Below are 21652 nucleotides of genomic sequence, written 5' to 3'. Positions count from 1 at the left end.
AGAGTCTCGGTGCTGCTGCTGCTGCCCCATATGTCACTGCGATGATCGCCGCTGTCACTCTGCTTGATTGTAAAAAAGAACACCATTTGAAGTTGTTGTTGCGAATTTTGCATTGAAATTATCTCGAAAAGTTCATCGACCCGTGCTTAATTTCTCTGATCTTGAGAAAAAAAAAAGATTGACATTGGTAAGACTCTGCCTCTTTGAATCTACACTGTGCCTATCGTTATTCAAGAAGATATCTCGGTAAAAAAAAATGTATCATACAAACAACAACAAAAATGTTTTTTTCGTAGTAGTCCCTTTCGGTTTTTGTAGACCCTAGGCCCGGTGCCTACTGTGGCCTATTGAATAATACGGCGGCGGTGGTGGTGGTGGTGGTGGTCGTGGTGGTGGTGGTGGTCGTGGTGGTGGTGGTCGTGGTGGTCGTGGTGGTGGTGGTGGTGGTGGTGGTGGTGGTGGTGGTCGTGGTGGTGGTCGTGGTGGTGGTGGTGGTCGTGGTGGTGGTGGTAGTCGTGGTCGTGGTGGTCGTGGTGGTGGTGGTCTTGGTGGTGGTCGTGGTGGTGGTGGTCGTGGTGGTGGTGATGGTGGTGGTCGTGGTGGTGGCCTACGCTGCACGTGGCTGTCTATAATCCAGCACTGTGGATGCGGCAGCCAGGGTTGGTGGATCATCGCACAGATTCTCGTGAAACTCCCGTGGCCATACCAACCCTGGCGGCTTACCAGGTGAAAGTGGACTAATCTCCATCTGTTCAAGCTGTACGAGACAGAGGCGGGGGGGGGGGTCCCGCTTTCATATCCCCGTACGGTTTTCTCCTGGCCACTCGGATTTCCTCACACATTCGTGGAGTTGGTCAAACGTCCTAATATAGGATGGCAGAGCTTGGGCGATTGTTGGCGCTGGTTAGGGCTGTCACTCGCCCGTGGTTTCCCACGCCTTTGAATCGGTGCGCGTTAAACAATTGAAACTTTTTTTTTACCTTTTCAAGGCTACGCTAAATGACACCCTTCCCAAACAGCGTTAAATGTCTTTCCTTTGATGGCGTAATAGCGCACACCGTAAAAGCGATTTTACTTCAGAAACTGGGAGTCCTAAATGGGTGTGTTCTGTACTGTGTCGTAGCATTTACGGAACGTTAAACCTGTCCCAGACTCTTGCGCAGTAAAGAGGTGAGCACAGTTGCACTGGTTCTGAGGTTTGTGCCCAAAAAACGACATCTGGCAGAGAGAGAGAGAGACAACAAAAAACGACCTTTCTCCATCCATAGGAATGTGGAATTTCGACAATCCCAAACGCTCGACCCGAATCGCAACCAGCCGCTGCCGCATTCGCTCCTCTAACGGGGGGACAGACGAGGTCCACTCGGCGTCTGAACCAGGACAATTGAGTGGGTAACAACACATGGCTGTTGCCTGATGAAGCTGGTTGTAATTACCGGCGAAACGTCGTGCTCAAAATTGTAAACGTTTACACCATTGGAACCTCCTTTGCCAGTAGCAAAATATGATAATTGGTTTTTTTACCCTTTTATCTGGCAACAAAACTGACACCTTGTATTTTGAATTGCATTCCGACCGCAGGTATTGTGGTCAATGCAAACATGACTCCTTGTAAAAAAAAGGTGTCAGTTTTGTTGCCAGATAAAAGGGTAAAACACCAATTATCATATTTTGCTACTGGCAAAGGAGGTTCCAATGGTGTAAATGTTTATCCCGAGCTCTCATACTCTGATGGTGCATTGTCTTTGAGTTGTACGCCCTTTGGCGTCATCTGGTCCAACACCATGTGAGACTAGGCTCTAAGAAAAGCTGTCTCAGGTGTGGACCAATCAATTTCAAGGACAGTGCATACATTATCAGAGTTGTGTTTTTTGTTTGCATTCTGACCGCAGGTATTGTGGTCAATGCAAACATGACTCCTTGTAAAAAAGGTGTCAGTTTTGTTGCCAGATAAAAGGGTAAAAAAACAATTATCATATTTTGCTACTGGCAACGGAGGTTCCAATGATTGTAAACGTTGTTGTGGCTTTGCTCTCCAACACAGCGGTACGCTAGTGACGAATAAAACACGCTCTGTTTACGTGACAAACCTTACTAAATTGGCTGTGTCGGGTGGTGGCGAGTTTAACGACACTTTTATACATTAACGCGATTTAACCCGAAACAACCTGTATCGTCAACAACGTCTACAATCACATCTCGAATCTGCTGCTCTGACTCCATGAGAAAGAACAAGAAGTAGCCCTCCCTCCGCACGGGGACCCGTGGTACATTCACCCGTCCGCCCATGCACTTAAATTTGCAATCGATGGACAATCCACAGCCCATACGATGTATATAAATGGATAACACATTAACGGAGAAAGATAATCGTTTACGACGCAGCCTTAGAGGTGAAACAGCACCCCCGCCTATATAATGTGTGTGCGTGTAGAGTGATTAGCGCGCTGCTCAATGAACCCGGCGACACGAGTTCGATCCCCGCTCACGGCCAACACCAGTGACGATTATTTGAACCGGTTCTGGGCCTCCTCTAGGTCGACTCAGCCTCCGATGAGTATCTGGTTCAGTGTGTGAAACATCATCACTAGGGAGACAAAGGCGTTCGGGCGTGGTGCTGGCCACCCACCCCCGCGTGTGTCGTTCCGAACTTCATAGGTGCTCGCTAACAGCGCTTGCCCCAGCAGTCTGTTACAGGCTATACGGGGGAAATCTTCGTGTTTTTTTTTGTCTTTGTATAGAGGGGAGACATCTGTGCGGAAGGACTCATAACAGACACGAATTTCGTGGTCAGCCTTGGTTCAATTTATTCGCCCAATTTTAGAGGATTCGGACACCTTAAAGCCGCGATGTCTACGGTCTACTTCGGGATGCTGCTGACAACGCTGATTCTCTTTTGCGGCACGACAAACGCAGAGACGAACTTGGAGAGGGCGGTGCGGCTCATGGAGGAAGTTCCACTCATTGACGGGTAAGTTACAACCTTGATTTGAAGCTTACGTGACTGCAGGAATCCATACTCGTTTGTTCTTTCGGTAAAGTCACGGAGGTAGAAATGAAACAAATGAATCACGACGTTTCGGACGCAACACGAGCGCCCGTCTTCAGGTGAGAATCGCGACAGCTGCGATGTCTGCTGCGAGCTGTACCTGTGTGTGTGTACCTGTATGTGTGTGTACCTGTGTGTGTGTACCTGTGTGTGTGTACCTGTGTGTGTGTGTACCTGTGTGTGTACCTGTGTGTGTGTACCTGTGTGTGGACCTGTGTGTGTGTGTACCTGTATGTTTGTACCTGTGTGTGTGTGTACCTGTGTGTGTGTGTACCTGTGTGTGTGTACCTGTGTGTGTACCTGTGTGTGTGTGTACCTGTGTGTGTGTACCTGTGTGTGTGTGTGTGTACCTGTGTGTGTGTGTACCTGTGTGTGTGTGTACCTGTGTGTGTACGTCTGCTGCCAGCAGCACGATTTTTCACCTGAAGTCGGGTGCTTGTGTTGCGTCCGAAACGTCGTGATTAATATTATTTATTTCTACCTACGTGACTTTACCGAAAGAACCAAAAGGTAAGTTACAATTTTAGTTTTTTTTTCCTCTAGGTGCAGGCTGATATAAGTGTTACGTCGATACCGCGCTTATTTAGCCACAATTAAAACTAAGAACTAACCTACAAATGCTTTTATTTATTTTACCAGGTAAGGCCCCCACTGAGCTATATCGCTCATTTTCAAAAGCGACCTGGCTATCACAAATTATAGTTCAACGAAAGTGGCTTATCAGGTGGAAGTTCATAGCAGCCAAATACTCTATGCGCGTGACGTTGATTCTAAATGTGGAGGGGGAATACGGGAGGACCCAGGGAAAAAATCCACGCGACCACGGGGAGAGAGAGAGAGACACGCAAACTCCAAATATACAGCAGCAGGCGTCAGGGTCGGGATCGAATTGACGACCTCCTGCACACCAGGCGAGGTAGTTAACATCTCCTAGCCACCGTGATGATGATGATGATGAGAGACACGCTAACTCCAAATATACTGCAGCAGGCATCGTCAGCGTCGTGCTCGATGCGACACTGATGACGGATCGTTGTTGGTATTTTTTGCCCACCAGGCACAACGACCTCCCTTGGCAGATTCGGGCAAAAGTCAAAAACCAGCTGGGACAGATCGACCTCGTCACGATCAACACCACCCACACCAACATCGACAAACTCCGCCGCGGACACGTCGGGGCCCAGGTGTGAGACGGCCACAAACCCTCACTGCGTGAGCGCGTGCGCGCGCGTGTGTGTGTGTACCTATGTGTACCTGTGTGTGTGTGTACCTACGTGTACCTGTGTGTGTGTGTACCTGTGTGTGTATACCTGTGTGTGTACCTGTGTGTGTGTGTACCTGTGTGTGCGTGTGTGTGTGTACATGTGTGTGTACCTGTGTGTGTGTACCTGTGTGTGTACCTGTGTGTGTGTGTGTACCTGTGTGTGTGTGTACTTGTGTGTGTGTGTGTGTGCTATGGGGAGCGGTAGTGAGAGCGGTTAGCGCCCTTCGCTGTGCTACGAACCCGGCGACCCGAGTTCGATTCTCGATCACGGCCATCACCAGTGTAGCGATTATCTGAGCCGGTCCTGGGCCTACCCTAGGTCAATTCAGCCTCAAATGAGTACCTGGTGCGGTGTGTAAACATCACCACTAGGGAGACAAAGGCGTTCGGGCGTGGTGCTGGCCACCCACCCTCCTCCCCCTTGTGCCGTTCAGACATTCATAGGTGCTACTCGCTAACAGCACTTGCCCCAACAGTCTGTTAAGGCTACACAGGGGATCTTTGTATTTGTGCTTATCATTGGGGAGCGGTGGCGCAGTGGTTAGCGCGCTACGCTACGAACCCGGCGACTCGAGTTCAATTCTCGGCCACGGCTAACATCAGTGGCGCGAGTGATGTGTGACCCGACCCTAGGCAACCCCATACAGTCCGCCTGGTCTCGCTTACATCCAGTTGATGATTTTCATTTATTAACAGAACTTGTCCCGATAGCCCGAGGTTCCTAGGAATCTGTGTCCGTGTGTGCACGTGTCTGCGCTAGGTCGACTCAGCCTTAAATGGGTACCCGGTGCGGTGTGTAAAACATCGCCACTGGGGAGACGAAGGCGGCCGGGCGTGGTGCTGGCCACCCACCTCCTCTTCTTGGTTCTTTCGGTAAAGTCACGTAGAAGGGAAGTAATAAAATAATAAAAATAAAACATAATAAAACAATTCTCACGACGTTTCGGCCACAACGCAAGCAGCCGTCCTCAGGCGAAGAATGAGACATTATCAAGCTAGGAGCTTATATAGGTGTAGCGAGGAGGAGCGCCTTAACAAAAGAATGTGCATATGAAGAGGAATTTAGCATACCAATGGGCACCACCGTAGGAGGTGGGCGGAGGGGTTTCAAAGTCTCATTATGCCCATGCATTATGCAGGATCAACAGCACCACGTGGGGGCGCAAGGAACAACGTTAATAAAGGAAAGGAGTGTTAATGATATGTAGCTCTTCATATGCACATTCTTTTGTTAAGGCGCTCCTCCTCGCTACACCTATATAAGCTCCTAGCTTGATAATGTCTCATTCTTCGCCTGAGGACGGCTGCTTGCGTTGTGGCCGAAACGTCGTGAGAATTGTTTTATTATGTTTTATTTTTATTATTTTATTACTTCCCTTCTACGTGACTTTACCGAAAGAACCAAGAAGATGAATCCCTGCAGTCACGAAAGCTTTAAATCGAAACCCACCTCCTCGTGTGCCGTGCCGGCCTTCATAGGTGCTCGCTAACAGCACTTGCCCCTACAGTCTGTTGAGGCTATAGGGGAAAATATGTATATCTGTGTGTGTGGAGCGGGCGGTAGTTTGGTGGTTAGAGCACTGCGCTCTGAACCCGGCGACCCGAGTTCAATTCCCGCTCACGGCCCACGGCCGACACCAGCGACAAATATCTGAACCGGTCCTGGGGCCTCCCCTGGGTCGACTCAGCCTCAAATGAGTACCCGGTGCGGTGTGTAAAACATCGCCACTGGGGAGACAAAGGCGGCCGGGCGTGGTGTTGGGCACCCCACCCCCTCGTGTGCCGTGCCATGTCGGCCTCCACAGGTGCTACTCGTTCCCAGCACTTGCCCCACCAGTCTTGTTAAGGTGCCGTCCATAAATGACGTCACGCACCTGGGGGGGATGCGTGACGGAGGGGGGGGGGGGGTGTTTGAGAAATGTGACGTCACATAAAAATGCGCAACTTAAAATAAATATAGACAACACGTTCTACTTAATTAAATAGACTTTTTAATAAATGTTTTCTCCTACAACATCAGAGTACAGCGCCACATCTAATACGCACTACAATGACAATAGTTTAAAGCGATTTGAAGCATGTTTTATTTTTTGGGGGGTGGGGGGGGCAGAGCTTTGTGACGTCATATTTGAGGGGGGGGGGTCTGACTTTTCGTGACGCCGTGTGACGACGGGGGGGGGGGGGAGGTCAAAAATCGTCTAAAATCGCGTGATGTCATTATGGACAACCCCTATACGATGGGTGGGGATCTTTGTCTTTGTCCGTGCAGTTCTGGGCAGCCTACGTGCCGTGCGACTCCCAGTACAAGGACTCCGTGCAGCAAACGCTGGAGCAGATCGACGTCATCCAGAGAATGTGCCACAAATATCCCGATGCCTTCTCCTTCGCCACCACGGCTCAAGGTGAGCGAGACGCGGCGGATCGCACTCCTGGGAGAGTTCCGTGCCGGGCGCAAAAACGCGTTCAGCGAAAACGTCAGTTTCCCGATGATGATAATTGTTTTTTTTACCCTTCTATCTGGCAGCAAAACTGACACCTTTTTTTACAAGGAGTCATGGTTGCATAGACCACAATACCTGCAGTCATAATGCAAAAAAAACATAACTCTGATAATGTATGCACTGTCCTTGAAGTTTATTGGTCCACACCCGAGACAGCTTTCCTTAGAGCCTAGTCTCACATGGGTTGGACCAGATGACGCCAAAAGGCGCTTTTTGGCGTCATTTTTTTTTTTGCATTATGACTGCAGGTATTGTGGTCTATGTAAACATGACTCCTTGTAAAAAAAAGGTGTCAGTTTTGTTGCCAGATAGAAGGGTAAAAAAACAATTATCATATTTTTACTGGCAAATGAGGTTCCAATGGTGTAAATGCTTTTCCCGATGATGTTTGGCGAGATACGCTGTAACCACCACCACCACTACTACCGGGCACACCACACGGCGAGATGGCGGGACAAAGCACCGAGGGGGTACTCCGCCGCGTCCCGTATCACTTCGCTTAGCCGCAAGGCTCGAGAAAGTAGTTCGCCGTCGACTGCTCAGAAACCGCGTTATAACGGGGCTGGCTTTCCGCGTTACCGTGAAAGCTTCAAATCAAGAAAGAAACTACGATTTCGCATTCACGCTGGTCCAAGCCAGACAGCCTCGTCAGGAGACAGCGGAGTAGCATCATCGTCGCTGCGATGTCTCCTTCGTATCTGTGGACCGGGGCCGTTGCATCGTCATACGTCGTTACCGCGTCTGGGGAGTTTTTTTAATTTTCCATTTGTGCATCATCAGGTATCAGCATCTGCTGCCGCCACGGTTTGTGCAGTGGGCATGCGCGGTGAGCTTCGTGCAAGATGAAGCCCTGTGATCTTCTGGCCGAAAGGGCACCGTGGTTATTATTTTCCTGATTTTGTTTTCGTCTTCTCGTTGCAGACATCGTTGATGCCCACGCTGATAAGAAAATCGCTTCGCTCATCGGAGTGGAGGGCGGTCACTCCATCGACAGCAGCCTGGCGACTCTGCGCCTCTTCTACAACCTGGGGGTTCGATACATGACCCTGACTCACAGCTGTAACACTCCATGGTGAGTCGCAGTCGAGACCCATCAAGACAACTCGGGGCCCTTTTCTTGCTCAGCTGGCGAGGAGCAGGTCCCATTGAGCTGAGCAGCCGTCCGATGAAGACGGCCGCCAGCTCGGGATGGTTGTCACTGGCTGCAGTCACCCGGTGACGATTACCTGAACCGGTCCTGGGCCTCCCTTAGGTCGACTCAGCTCTCAAATGAGTACCTGGGTGCGGTGTGTAAATATCACATAAAGGCGGCCGGGCGTGGTGTTGGCCTTCTGTGCCTCGCCGGCCTTCATAGGTGCTACTTGCTAACAGCACTTGCCCCAACAGTCTGTTAAAATGACAAGGGGGTATCTTAATTTTATGAGAAAAAAAATTGCCACCTGATGCAGACAATCAATAAAGTTGTCACGTGAACAACTTTATTGATTGGCTGTGTCGAGTGGCGGAGGGTGTACGACACACATTTAACTGGCTGATTTTTGTCTTTGGTGGAGGCGGGGGGGTGAGAGTGGGGCTGTCTCATCTGGTAATTAATCGTGTCGGCGGATTCAGAGCCGGGGAGATAACGAAGTCACAACGAGGTGACGCGATGTCATCTCCCTCACCTGGTATGCAGGAGGTCGTGGGTTCGATCCGGATGCTGATACCTGTCATATATTTGGAGTTGCGTGTTCTGTCTCTCGCTCTCTCTCACCGTGGTCGCGTGGATTTTTTTCCTGGATCATCCAGTTTTTCCCTCCACATTTAGAATCAACGTCCGTTTAGACAGGGGTGGGGAACCTTTCTGCCAAGGCGCATTTGGATATTTATAACATCATTCGCGGGCCATACAAAATTATCAACTTCAAAATTAGCCTGTTATATTTGGCCAAACATTTAATGAACTCACCCCTAATGCGATGGCTGGAACTGCTTCTCATTGGCGAGGCGTGTGATGTTAGCTGCTATTGATGATGTTGCTGCTACTCGCAACTGCTTTTGCAGGTTTGCTCCTAGATTTGTTGAATTTCGAGTCCCGCCTGCGGTTGCCTCGGCAGGGCCACACCAAATGATTTCGTGGGCCTCGTACGACCCGCAACCGGACGTTCCCCACGCCTGGTTTAGAGTCCCCGTCTGCTGCTGTAAATGTCCACATGATGATAAGCCACTTTCGTCGAGTTATCGTTTGTGGCCATTTCGCTTCCTAAAAAAATACCTAACAGCTCGGTGGGGTTTACCTTGGTTAAATAAAATAAAAAATTTAGTATCTTTTTTTATTAACCGACTAGAAAAATGTAATCCTGCATAATGCACGGGCATAATATGACTTTGAAACCCCCCGCCCACCTCCTACGCATTCCACAAGTAGTACTAATCCCATATCTGCATTTCCCATAAATATGCTAAATTCCTCTTGATATGCTAATTATTTTGTCAAGGCGCTCTTCCCCTTCCAACCCAGCTTAAATATACGCTGCCAAGCGTGGTGGTATTTCATTCATACGCTGTCTCCCCGACAGACCTGGTCTTCACCTGATGACGGCTGCTTTCGTTGTGGCCGAAACGTCGTGAGAATTATTTTATTATGTTTTATTTTTATTATTTTATTATTTCCATTCTACGTGACTTTACCGAAAGAACCAAGAAGACGACTAGAAAATGTTTGCATTCTTGGCGCAGGGTGGACAACTGGCGTGTGGACAGTGGCGAAGATCCGTCACACTCTAACGGACTCTCTCCCTTCGGAAAAGTAAGTTGGCGCACATTCTTAGGTTTTTTCGGTAAAGTCACGTAGGTAAAACATCAAAATTAATAAAAATAAAATAAAATAAAAAATCACGACGTTTCGGAGGCAACACAAGTCTCCGTCATCAGGTGGGACCGTCACAGCCAGATTAGCTGCATCAAGTGAGGCAATGATTCAAGATGTAATCCCTTAAAAGCTTGCTTTTAAGGGGAGACTTGTGTTGCCTCCGAAACGTCGTGATTTTTTATTTTATTTTTATTAATTTTGATGTTTTACATACGTGACTTTACCGAAAAAACCTAAGAATATGAATCCTTGCAGTCACGAAAGCTTCAAATCTAGAATTAAGTTGGTGCACCTCGATGAGCCGACCATCATCTGGCATCGCCTCCACACACCCAGCGTTCCGTCTCCGTGTGAGACGGATCGCTGTGACCCGCTCGTTTTCTTCTTCTTATCGACTTCCTTCGTTAGGGGCCGTCCATAAATGACGTCACGCACCTACGGGGGGGGGGGGTGGTCAGACATTTGTGACGATGTGTGACGAGGGGGGGTGGGGGGGGGTTGAGAAATGTGGCGTCACATCAAAATGCGCAACTTCAAATAAATAGAGACAACACGTTCTACTTCATTAAATAGACTTTTTAATAAATGTTTTCTCCTACAACATCAGAGTGCAGCGCCACATTAAATACGCACTACAATGACAATAGTTTAAAGCGATTTGAAGCGTATTTTATATTTTTTTGGGGGGCGGGGGCATAGCTTTGTGACGTCATATTTGACGGGGGGAGGGGGGGGGTCTGACTTTTTGTGACGCCGTTTGACGAAAGGGGGGGGGGAGGGGCAAAAATCGTCCAAAATCGCGTGACGTCATTTATGGGCGGCCCCTTACCGGACGCGACCGACCGCGCTGCGTGCGTCGCTGCCGTCCACAGCGGGTGGTGCTGGAGATGAATCGCCTTGGGATGATGGTGGACGCATCCCACGTGTCCCTGAAAGCGACTCGGGACGCCCTCGAAGTTTCCAAGGCCCCCATCATTTTCAGCCACTCCTCGGCCTTCGAGATCTGCAAGCACTACCGCAACCTGCCGGATGACCTCCTGCTCAAAGTGGTGAGAAGCGCTGGCACCAAAAACCTGAATTTACTCAACTCGTCTTCTTGGTTCTTGCGGTAAAGTCACGTGGAAGGGAAATAATAAAAATAAAACGTAAATAATAAATAATAAAACATTATAAAATACAATCTTTTATTGTTTTATTTTTTATTATGTTTTATTTTTATTATTTTATTATTTCCCTGCTACGTGACATAAATAATAAAAATAAAACATAATAAAAACAATATTTCATTAATTATATTTTTCATTGCTTTATTTTTATTATTTCCCTTCTACGTGACATAAATAATACAAATAAAACATAATAAAATACAATATTTTATTATGTTTTATTTTTTATTATGTTTATTTTTATTATTTTATTATTTCCCTTCTACGTGACTTTACCGAATGAACCAAGAAGATGAATCCCTGCAGTCACGAAAGCTTTAAATCGAAATTTACTCAACTCGGTTAATCAACACCCCCCCCCCCACCCCCCAATGCCACTATAGGCTGACACGACGTCGCATCGCCTGTCGGGCGATTTTTGGCGTCACGGGAGGCCCGCGTCCTCGTTGAAGGACGGTTTCGTCGTAAAGGAAACCAGAAAAGGAAGTTGAATTCGAGTCCGCTCCTTTGGTAACATCTGGTCACCCGTAGCAGGATTCACTCCAAAATAAAACTCCATCGCAGCATGTGTGTGCGTACCTGTGTGTGTGTGTACCTGTGTGTGTGTGTACCTGTGTGTGTATGTACCTGTGTGTGTGTACCTGTGTGTGTGTGTACCTGTGTGTGTGTGTGTACCTGTGTGTGTGTACCTGTGTGTGTGTGTGTACCTGTGTGTGTATGTACCTGTGTGTGTGCCTGTGTGTGTGTGTGCCTGACTGGACGGATTCCTCCAGTATACAACTAATATTCACATGTTGAAGTAATTGAAGCCATGGACCAGGATCAGAACGACAGAATAAAGAGGGGCAACCCGAAGTGATTTTTTAAATTAAAACGGAACTTTCGATTTAAAGCTTTCGTGACTGCAGGGATTCATCTTCTTGGTTCTTTCGGTAAAGTCACGTAGAAGGGAAATAATAAAATAATAAAAATTAAACATAATAAAATAATTCTCACGACGTTTCGGCCACAACGCAAGCAGCCGTCCTCAGGTGAAGAAACGGGTCTGTCGAGAAGACATACATTCAGACTCTGTCTTCCCGACAGACCTGTTCCTTCACCTGAGGACGGCTGCTTGCGTTGTGGCCGAAACGTCGTGAGAATTATTTTGTTTTATTTTTATTATTTTATTATTTCCCTTCTACGTGACTTTATGTTTTATTTTAATTATTTTATTATTTCCCTTCTACGTGACTTTATGTTTTATTTTTATTATTTTATTATTTCCCTTCTACGTGACTTTATGTTTTATTTTTATTATTTTATTATTTCCCTTCTACGTGACTTTATGTTTTATTTTAATTATTTTATTATTTCCCTTCTACGTGACTTTATGTTTTATTTTTATTATTTTATTATTTCCCTTCTACGTGACTTTATGTTTTATTTTAATTATTTTATTATTTCCCTTCTACGTGACTTTATGTTTTCTTTTTATTATTTTATTATTTCCCTTCTACGTGACTTTATGTTTTATTTTTATTATTTTATTATTTCCCTTCTACGTGACTTTATGTTTTATTTTTATTATTTTATTATTTCCCTTCTACATGACTTTATGTTTTATTTTTATTATTTTATTATTTCCCTTCTACGTGACTTTATGTTTTATTTTAATTATTTTATTATTTCCCTTCTACGTGACTTTATGTTTTATTTTTATTATTTTATTATTTCCCTTCTACATGACTTTATGTTTTATTTTTATTATTTTATTATTTCCCTTCTACGTGACTTTACCGAAAGAACCAAGAAGAAAAATAACTGAACTTGATCGTGAAAAACAAACACAGCAATGCACCGATAGGAGAAAAAAAAAAGATTTTAATCCGTGTATAATTTTATCTGCGACGCTACAAGGATCATAAACACTGGCATGCAGGAGTTCGAATGTATTTTGAACGTCTTTCGCAATGTAAATAGCCAACCGAGCTAATCGGAGGTCGGGGGAAAAGGCAACAAACGAAGCACAAAAGCAAACATCAGACAATCTGCGGCGTTGCGAAGACAACATCGACCCGAGATGGGTGTCAGAATCAGAGTCTTTATTTAAACTGGAGGAATCCGGTGAGCTATTAAGCTGTTTTTCACGGAATTCCAGTCGGGGCGGGTAAACACGTTACAATAAACAAACAAAATAAAACACACAATCGGAGTGCAAAGTACAAGAAATGTTCAACAAATCACCCAAACAGATTCAAATAAAACTACACCATACCCATCAGACCAGACAAAGTCCACTGAGGTTATTCACTTATTGTTCAAAAGCGACCTGGCCACAAATCGTAGCTCAACAAAGTGGCTCATCGTTGGGAAACTTATAGCAGCAAAAAATAATCTAAATCGTCTCAACGGACGGCGTTCTGGACTATTCCAGGAGAAATTCAGCGCGACGCAAATTTTGTCAGATCGTTACGTGGCCTCACCCAATCGTTCATTCCGAATTGTAATATTGGCTGCGTCAAACCCTACGTGTTAAGTGTAACGTGTTCTTTGCCTTTACGGCTGAAACTGTAAAAAAATACAAACCCCGACATTCAAAAAAGGTCTTTATTTTGTGTCTTTTATTCCAGAAAGAGACGAAAAGTGTGGTGATGGTGAACTTCTTCAATGCCTACGTCACCTGTTCAATGACTGCCACGCTGTCAAACGTCGCAGGTACGTTGACTCATTCTACAGCGAAGGCGTCAATCGTGTTGAGACGTTGCTCACAACCACATTCTGAGTGTGCTTGGAGCGGTGGCGCAACGGTTAGCGCACTGCGCTATGAAACCCGGCGACCAAAGTTTTAATTCCCCGGCCACGCCAAAAGGCCAGCGGCGAGCGATATCTGAGCCAGTCTTAGACACCTCGTCACCATCACCGTTAATGCAGGCTGACAAAGAAACGTATAAATTTCGATTTAAAGCTTTCGTGACTGCAGGGATTCATCTTCTTGGTTCTTTCGGTAAAGTCACGTAGAATGGAAATAATAAAATAATAAAAATTGTATTGTTTAATTTTTATTCTGTTTTATTTTTATTATTTTATTATTTCCCTTCCATATATTTATTATAAAAGCCCCGCGTTACGTTTGTCCGTCAGCTAAATTAAGAGAGCTTTCAGAAGGCCTGAATCCAAAAAAGTTATAGAAAGTGGACCCCCGCCCCCCAGATCTGGTGGTAAAAAGTTGATCCAACAGAGATCCAACATTTTTCGACCCCCCACCCCCCGCTTAATAAAATTATGTAATTTTGTAGGCATATATGCCTACACACCCTACATACAATAGACTCAGTAGTATCTACTCACTCTATATATGCCTACACACCCTGCATACAATAGACTCAGTAGGATCTACTCACTCTATATATACCTAGACACCCTACATACAATAGACTCAGTAGTATCTACTGACTCTATATATACCTACACACCCTACATACAATAGACTCAGTAGGATCTACTCACTCTATATATACCTACACACCCTACATACAATAGACTCAGTAGTATCTACTGACTCTATATATACCTACACACCCTACATACAATAGACTCAGTAGGATCTACTCACTCTATATATACCTAGACACCCTACATACAATAGACTCAGTAGGATCTACTCACTCTATATATACCTACACACCCTACATACAATAGACTCAGTAGGATCTACTCACTCTATATATACCTACACACCCTACATACAATAGACTCAGTAGGATCTACTCACTCTATATATACCTAGACACCCTACATACAATAGACTCAGTAGGATCTACTCACTCTATATATACCTACACACCCTACATACAATAGACTCAGTAGGATCTACTCACTCTATATATACCTACACACCCTACATACAATAGACTCAGTAGGATCTACTCACTCTATATATACCTACACACCCTACATACAATAGACTCAGTAGTATCTACTCACTCTATATATGCCTACACACCCTACATACAATAGACTCAGTAGTATCTACTCACTCTATATATGCCTACACACCCTACATACAATAGACTCAGTAGGATCTACTCACTCTATATATACCTACACACCCTACATACAATAGACTCAGTAGGATCTACTCACTCTATATATACCTACACACCCTACATACAATAGACTCAGTAGGATCTACTCACTCTATATATGCCTACACACCCTACATACAATAGACTCAGTAGTATCTACTCACTCTATATATGCCTACACACCCTACATACAATAGACTCAGTAGTATCTACTCACTCTATATATACCTACACACCCTACATACAATAGACTCAGTAGTATCTACTCACTCTATATATGCCTACACACCCTACATACAATAGACTCAGTAGTATCTACTCACTCTATATATACCTACACACCCTACATACAATAGACTCAGTAGTATCTACTCACTCTATATATACCTACACACCCTACATACAATAGACTCAGTAGGATCTACTCACTCTATATATGCCTACACACCCTACATACAATAGACTCAGTAGTATCTACTCACTCTATATATACCTACACACCCTACATACAATAGACTCAGTAGTATCTACTGACTCTATATATACCTACACACCCTACATACAATAGACTCAGTAGGATCTACTCACTCTATATATACCTACACACCCTACATACAATAGACTCAGTAGGATCTACTCACTCTATATATACCTACACACCCTACATACAATAGACTCAGTATGATCTACTCACTCTATATATACCTAGACACCCTACATACAATAGACTCAGTAGGATCTACTCACTCTATATATACCTACACACCCTACATACAATAGACTCAGTAGGATCTACTCACTCTATATATACCTACACACCCTACATACAATAGACTCAGTAGGATCTACTCACTCTATATATACCTAGACACCCTACATACAATAGACTCAGTAGGATCTACTCACTCTATATATACCTATACACCCTACATACAATAGACTCAGTAGGATCTACTCACTCTATATATACCTACACACCCTACATACAATAGACTCAGTAGGATCTACTCACTCTATATATACCTAGACACCCTACATACAATAGACTCAGTAGGATCTACTCACTCTATATATACCTACACACCCTACATACAATAGACTCAGTAGGATCTACTCACTCTATATATACCTACACACCCTACATACAATAGTCACGCTGACGAGTGTGCTGCAGTATGTTCAAACCACCGCAACGCGATATGAAACGGCGCGGGGGAAGGGGGGGAGGCTGTCGTCATCCAGCAGTGGATTAACAAAGGGTTCATGTTCTTGGTTCTTTCGGTAAAGTCACGTAGAAGGAAAATAATAACAATAATAACAATAAAACATAATAAAATAGTTCTCACGACGTTTCGGCCACAACGCAAGCAGCCGTCTTCAGGTGGAGAACAGGTCTGTCGAGAAGGCAGAGTCTGAATGGCATGCATCACGATTGAACACAATGTGTGTCCCTTGTGTTCGCACTTAGACCACTTTGACCACATCAAGAAAATCGCTGGCAACGAGTCGGTGGGCTTTGGAGGGGATTACGACGGAGTGCCGAGGTAAGGGGCCGTCCATAAATGACGTCACGCACCTGGGGGGGGGGGAGTCAGATCTGATCTCTGCACCTAATTGGGTTCAGTGATGACGTCATCCTGCTCTATTTAAGACCCGGAAGCAGGTGGATTGCTTCACTATTCTGGCAAAATGCCCAATGATGCTGGTTGATGGAATTTACCAGCGAAACGTCGCACTCAGATTGTAAATGTTGTGGATTCATTCTTCAACACACCGGTGGGCTGAAGCAGTGACTATTCGGCGTTTTGTTTACGTGACAAATCCTTTACCGATTGGCCGTGTCGGGTGGTGGAGGGTCACGACGCATTTATACTTACGCGATCGAACCCAAAAACCTTTATTGCGAATAATATTGGTCGCGAAAGTCTACGTGGTTAAATTTTGATTTGAAGCTTTCGTGACTGCAGGAATCCATACTCGTCGGTTCTTTCGGTAAAGTCACGTAGCTTGCGCTGCGCCCGAAACGTCGCGATTTATTTTATTTTATACCTACGTGACTTTACCGAAAGAACCAAAGATAATCTACGTGGTTAGTCTGCTAAGGCTATACGGGGGATCTTTGGATGTAGAGGAGCGGCGGCGCAATGTTTAGCGCGCTGCGCTACGAACCGGGAGATGCGAGTCCGATTCCCGCTCCCGGCCAACCTCGGCGATGAGTATCTGAACCGGTCGTGGGCCTCCCCTAGGTCGACTCGGTCAGGCGTGGTGTTGGGCCACCCACCACTTTGCCTGGGTGGCACCTCGAATTGGCACGGTTGGCTACGTACGTCAGCAGCCCCCAACCTTTTTGACACCAGGGACCCGTTTCGTGGAAGACAATTTTTTCACGGGGTGGGGGGGGGGGGTTTATCATTGGGTCTTTCCCCCTTATTCTTGGCTTTTTCAGTAAAGTCACGTAAAAGGGAAGTAATAAAATAATATAAATATATAACAATAAACATTCTCACGACGTTTCGACTGCAACACAAGCAATCGTCATCAGGTGTGAAATCCACAGCAAGAACATTTTCTTGGTTATGATGAAACGTCGTGAGAATTTTTATTGTTTAATGTTTATATTATTTATTTCCCTTCCACGTGACTTTACCGAAAGAACCAAGAATATGAATCCCTGCAGTCACGAAAGCTTCAAATCAAAATCATTCCCCTTTTCAAAGAAGCTCTCCAGCGACGTTTGCTTTTTTACTCATTGTGGCTACTGGGGGTTAGAGCTTGTGGGCTCACCAAAACCGTGACTGACACATAATAACATAATTGGCGGGCCACCCGCGGACTCACCGCTCTCACCTGCTGTGCGGCCCGGTTCCTAACAGGCCACGGACTGGTACCGGTCCTCGGCCCCGGGGGGTTGGGGACCCCTGACATACGGTGCCAAACGAAGTTCAACACACATACATGCTGGCCTTCAGAAGATGCTCCTCGCTAACAGCACTTTCCCCAACGGTCTGTTAAAGTCTATACGGGGTGGGGTGATCCTTGTCTTTGTCAGGGTGCCCACGGGACTGGAGGACGTTTCCAAATATCCATACCTGGTGGCCGAGCTCCTGAACAGGAACTGGACCGAGGCGGAAGTGAAGTTGGCACTGGGTGGAAATCTGCTGCGAGTCATGAAGGCCGTGGAGAAGGTGGTTACACACACAGCAGCAGCAGCGGTGGCAATCACGGCCCCCTACTGCTCGCACGCCAGGTGCTGAGCCACCGTGGTCCCCTAAGCGAGACCTCAAAGCAATAATAGCCCCCGACTGACAGAGTAATAGTCTTTGATTCTTTCGGTAAAGCCACGTAGATAGAAGAAAAAGAATAATAAAAAATAAAGTGAATACAAATAAAAATAATAAAATAAATAGTTTTATTTTTCATTCTTTTTTTTACTTAATATTTTTTTTATTTTTCTATCTTCGTGACTTTACCGATAGAACAAAAGAATATGAATTCCTGCAGTCACGAACGTTTAAAGTCAAAATTTGACACAGACTAATGCACACTTGCAGGCCAGTTGCTAAGTCGCCTTCTACCGCACAGGGGCAGCTGCCACTGGAGCGTGGGGGGGTCCCCTAGGCTAGACCTCAGCATTAATCGCCCCCTACTGACAGACTAATGCCCACTTGCAGGCCAGGTGCTGAGCCACCTTCTGCCGCACAGGGGCAGCTGCCACTGGTGCAGAGGGGGTCCCCTAGGCTAGACCACGCAACAATCATCGCCCCTCCGAGCTGAAGGGCGCCGTATCACCTCGATTCTCATGTTCATGACTTACACCTGAATTAGGCCTTAATAAGCAATGTCCATTGCACTCATCGTCATCAGCAGCCATGCGCTGTTCCACTGCTGGATGAAATCTTCCACAATCCCGTCGTCACCCACGATCTTGTGTCCTTTCGTCCGAGCATCCTCGGACCAAGTCACAGGTCCCAGCGACGCGAGATACGATCACCCAGGAACGCGTCCGATCCGATCAGATCTCAGAATCTAAGCAAGCAGGGCTGATGCTGAATAAACGCTACGATTGTTTTTGTTATTTTCCCAGGCAAGGCCCACTGAGCTGTATAGCTCTTTTTCCAGACGCGACCCACTCACAAATGAAAGCTCAACGAAGTGGATTCTCATTGTCGTGTGGAAATGTACAGCAGCCAAATACTCCATAAACGCGCGATATTCATTTTAAACGTGACCAGGAGAAAAATCCACGCTTCCACGGGGAGAGGAGACATGCAAACTCAGAATATACAGCAGCAGGCGTCGGGGTCGGGATCGAAGCCACGACCTCCTGTATACCAGGCGAGGTAGTTAACATCTCCTCGCCACCGTGGCGCCCAATTAGCACTGAGGAGGCGGTGCGAATCTCCGGTTCACAGCCCCAGAGCCGGTGGTGGAAATTCCACATTCCTCTGGTTAGTGCCAGGCTAGGTGCAGGATGTCACAGGACAGACTTAGGTGTTAATGGGTTGACCCACTGAGATGCCTGGCAGATGCACCAGCTGTGGCCACGTGGCATGGCACAAGTGGGCCCGTGTGGCGATTGCCACCTGCCACTTGGCGACGAATGACGGCTGTCGTTGTTGGTTGGTGTTGATCTGCGCCCTGTCTTAAGCAACGTCTCCGGTGCTCTCCGCTCTGCAGGTGAGGGATTCTCAGAAGGGCGAACTGCCGGACGACAGCCGGATTCCGGAAGAGGAACTGCTTGAAACCGGGTGCAGAACCGACATCGAATTGCGGAGCGAATCGTCGGCGCCCCTCCGAGACGCAGCTCCCCTCCTCTTCCCCGTTTCGCTCGCTCTGTGGTCGCTGTCGCGTCTCGTTCAGTGAGCGAAGGTCGCACGGGCGCGCGCGACCCATGGGCCCTGCGCGAACCGAACCGCTTCTCTGCGCGTGTTTGTCCCCTCCCACCCATCCCGCCGCACCTCCGATTAGCACGGCGCGAAAGAAGTTCGACGCACATTACAATCGTCATCGTCGATATCATCGGCTACACTCGATCCACCGCTGGATAGAGGTCTTCCCAATCCGTCACCACCACCGCGCCTCGCCCCCATCCCACGGTCTTGCGATGGAGGCAACGATCCATGCCGCTCCTCCTTGCGCCGCGTGCACGATTCCATCGCTCCGTCTCCGCGGCACGATGTCGCTCGCTCGGCCGCGAGTCTCGTCCGACGGTCGACGAGTGGCCTGCACCCAGCACACGCCGCCACCTGCTCACGACCCTGCGACCCTCAGAAGCTGCACCAGCGGTCCGATTCCATTACTCCGTGGGATGGCATGTCCATCCACCACACAGGTGAAGGCATCTTAACCGTCATCGGCCACGCTGCTGGATGGGGGCCTCCCCAAGATGCCACGATCTCTCACGGTCCCGCGGTTCAACAACCCCCTAACCCCCCCCCCAGCACCTACGTCCTCTCAAACGCATTCCATTCCGTCACTACCGCTCCGTCATCCCGTCCTCTCGATGTGTTCTCCCCACGAGTGATTCTCCGTGATTTGATGTCTGTCCCGAGGTGGCACGGGTGGCTCCAAGGGTCTAGGTTCGAGTCCAGGTTTGAGCCACCTGTGAACCTGCCTGGGTCCTTGAGTGCATCGAGTTTGGTGGTCTCAGCCCGGTCACCAATGACGGCACAAGAAAAAAACACCACCACCACGTTAATTCTGCTTATGTATTTAATTTGTCTAAATACCAGCTCTGAGAATTTTAAAAAATATATATATCGGGTTCACTTTAAACTGGCTAAAAGAGACAAAGTAAATGTGTTTTTGTTATCTCTACAATAGTTACAAATAAAAGAGGGTGAACATTTGTTTTAAAACATGGGTACTGTAAATTTCGATTTAAAGCTTTCGTGACTGCAGGAATTCATCTTCTTGGTTCTTTCGGTAAAGTCACGTAGAAGGGAAATAATAAAATAATAAAAATAAAACATAATAAAATTATTCTCACGACGTTTCGGCCACAACACAAGCAGTCGCCGAGAGAATAATTGTATTATGTTTTATTTTTATTATTTTATTACTTCCCTTCTACGTGACTTTACCGAAAGAACCAAGATGGGTACTGTATTTACTCTGCATACGTAGACTGCGATGGCGGGAAATTACGAATCTTTAAAACGTAGAATCGGTTAATAAATTCGTAATCGCATGTGTTTTGATCAAAAATAAAAAAGATTTTCAGATGAATGACTCGTGACGACACGAGACCTGCCCAGGAGGGCCCGATACGCAAAACGCATCCTCCGTCACCGCGTGCGTCTCAGCCACCACACTCTGATCGGGTCCTAGAGGGGCGATGTTTTTGACCCGGCCAACAAAAACAACTGCGTTTCTCATTTTCCCGCTTGCTACGTTGTGGCCTCTTGCAGTGACAGGAGGAGACTCAGCTGTGTGTGTGTGAATCTGTGGGTTTGACATGCACAGTAGGGGGCACAGATGGTGCATCGGCCAGTTATCTCAGTCGGGCGACCCGTGGCACCTTGGTACTGCCCCTTGACCTCCTTGCCAGCAGGCGTTCGACACTTCACGTGTCCTCAACGTGCACATAGCCTGGCACAGGCGGTGCGGTGACGTTACCGGCACTTAGTGGCGAGTGGCGGTTGTTGTTGTTAACGAGCACCACTTTGTGGAAAGTCGTGACAGTCCATAAGTGACTTAAAGCTTTTGTTGACTGCAGGAATTCATATTCTTTGGGTCTTTCGGTAAAGCCACG

General features: G+C 46.7%; 1 protein-coding gene across 1 annotated transcript; it reads left to right on the top strand.

Moving 5' to 3' along the window:
* The first annotated feature begins 2435 nt into the window (after positions 1-2435).
* LOC144728047 (dipeptidase 1-like) lies at positions 2436-21126 on the top strand. The gene is made up of 10 exons (XM_078607275.1): positions 2436-2971; positions 4107-4233; positions 6583-6715; positions 7736-7886; positions 9533-9602; positions 10538-10714; positions 13444-13528; positions 16367-16442; positions 17948-18083; positions 19576-21126. Exons 1-10 carry the CDS (start codon positions 2850-2852, stop codon positions 19759-19761), a joined length of 1263 nt encoding a protein of 420 aa, XP_078463401.1. The 5' UTR covers positions 2436-2849; the 3' UTR covers positions 19762-21126.
* The last annotated feature ends 526 nt before the right edge of the window (positions 21127-21652 follow it).

This window comes from Lampetra planeri, chromosome 27, assembly GCF_965212315.1.
Source record: "Lampetra planeri chromosome 27, kcLamPlan1.2.h2, whole genome shotgun sequence".
In the NCBI taxonomy this organism is placed as follows: Eukaryota; Metazoa; Chordata; class Hyperoartia; order Petromyzontiformes; family Petromyzontidae; genus Lampetra; species Lampetra planeri.
The sequence above is the reverse complement of the archived record's forward strand: the minus strand, read 5'-3'. Positions and strand labels throughout refer to the sequence as shown.

Coding starts and splice junctions, on each gene's coding strand:
- LOC144728047 (XM_078607275.1), top strand. CDS start 2,850: ATGTCTACGGTCTACTTCGGGATGCTGCTGACAACGCTGATTCTCTTT. Junction 6,716..7,735: donor CTTCGCCACCACGGCTCAAG/GTGAGCGAGACG, acceptor TTCTCGTTGCAG/ACATCGTTGATGCCCACGCT. Junction 7,887..9,532: donor CACAGCTGTAACACTCCATG/GTGAGTCGCAGT, acceptor TTCTTGGCGCAG/GGTGGACAACTGGCGTGTGG.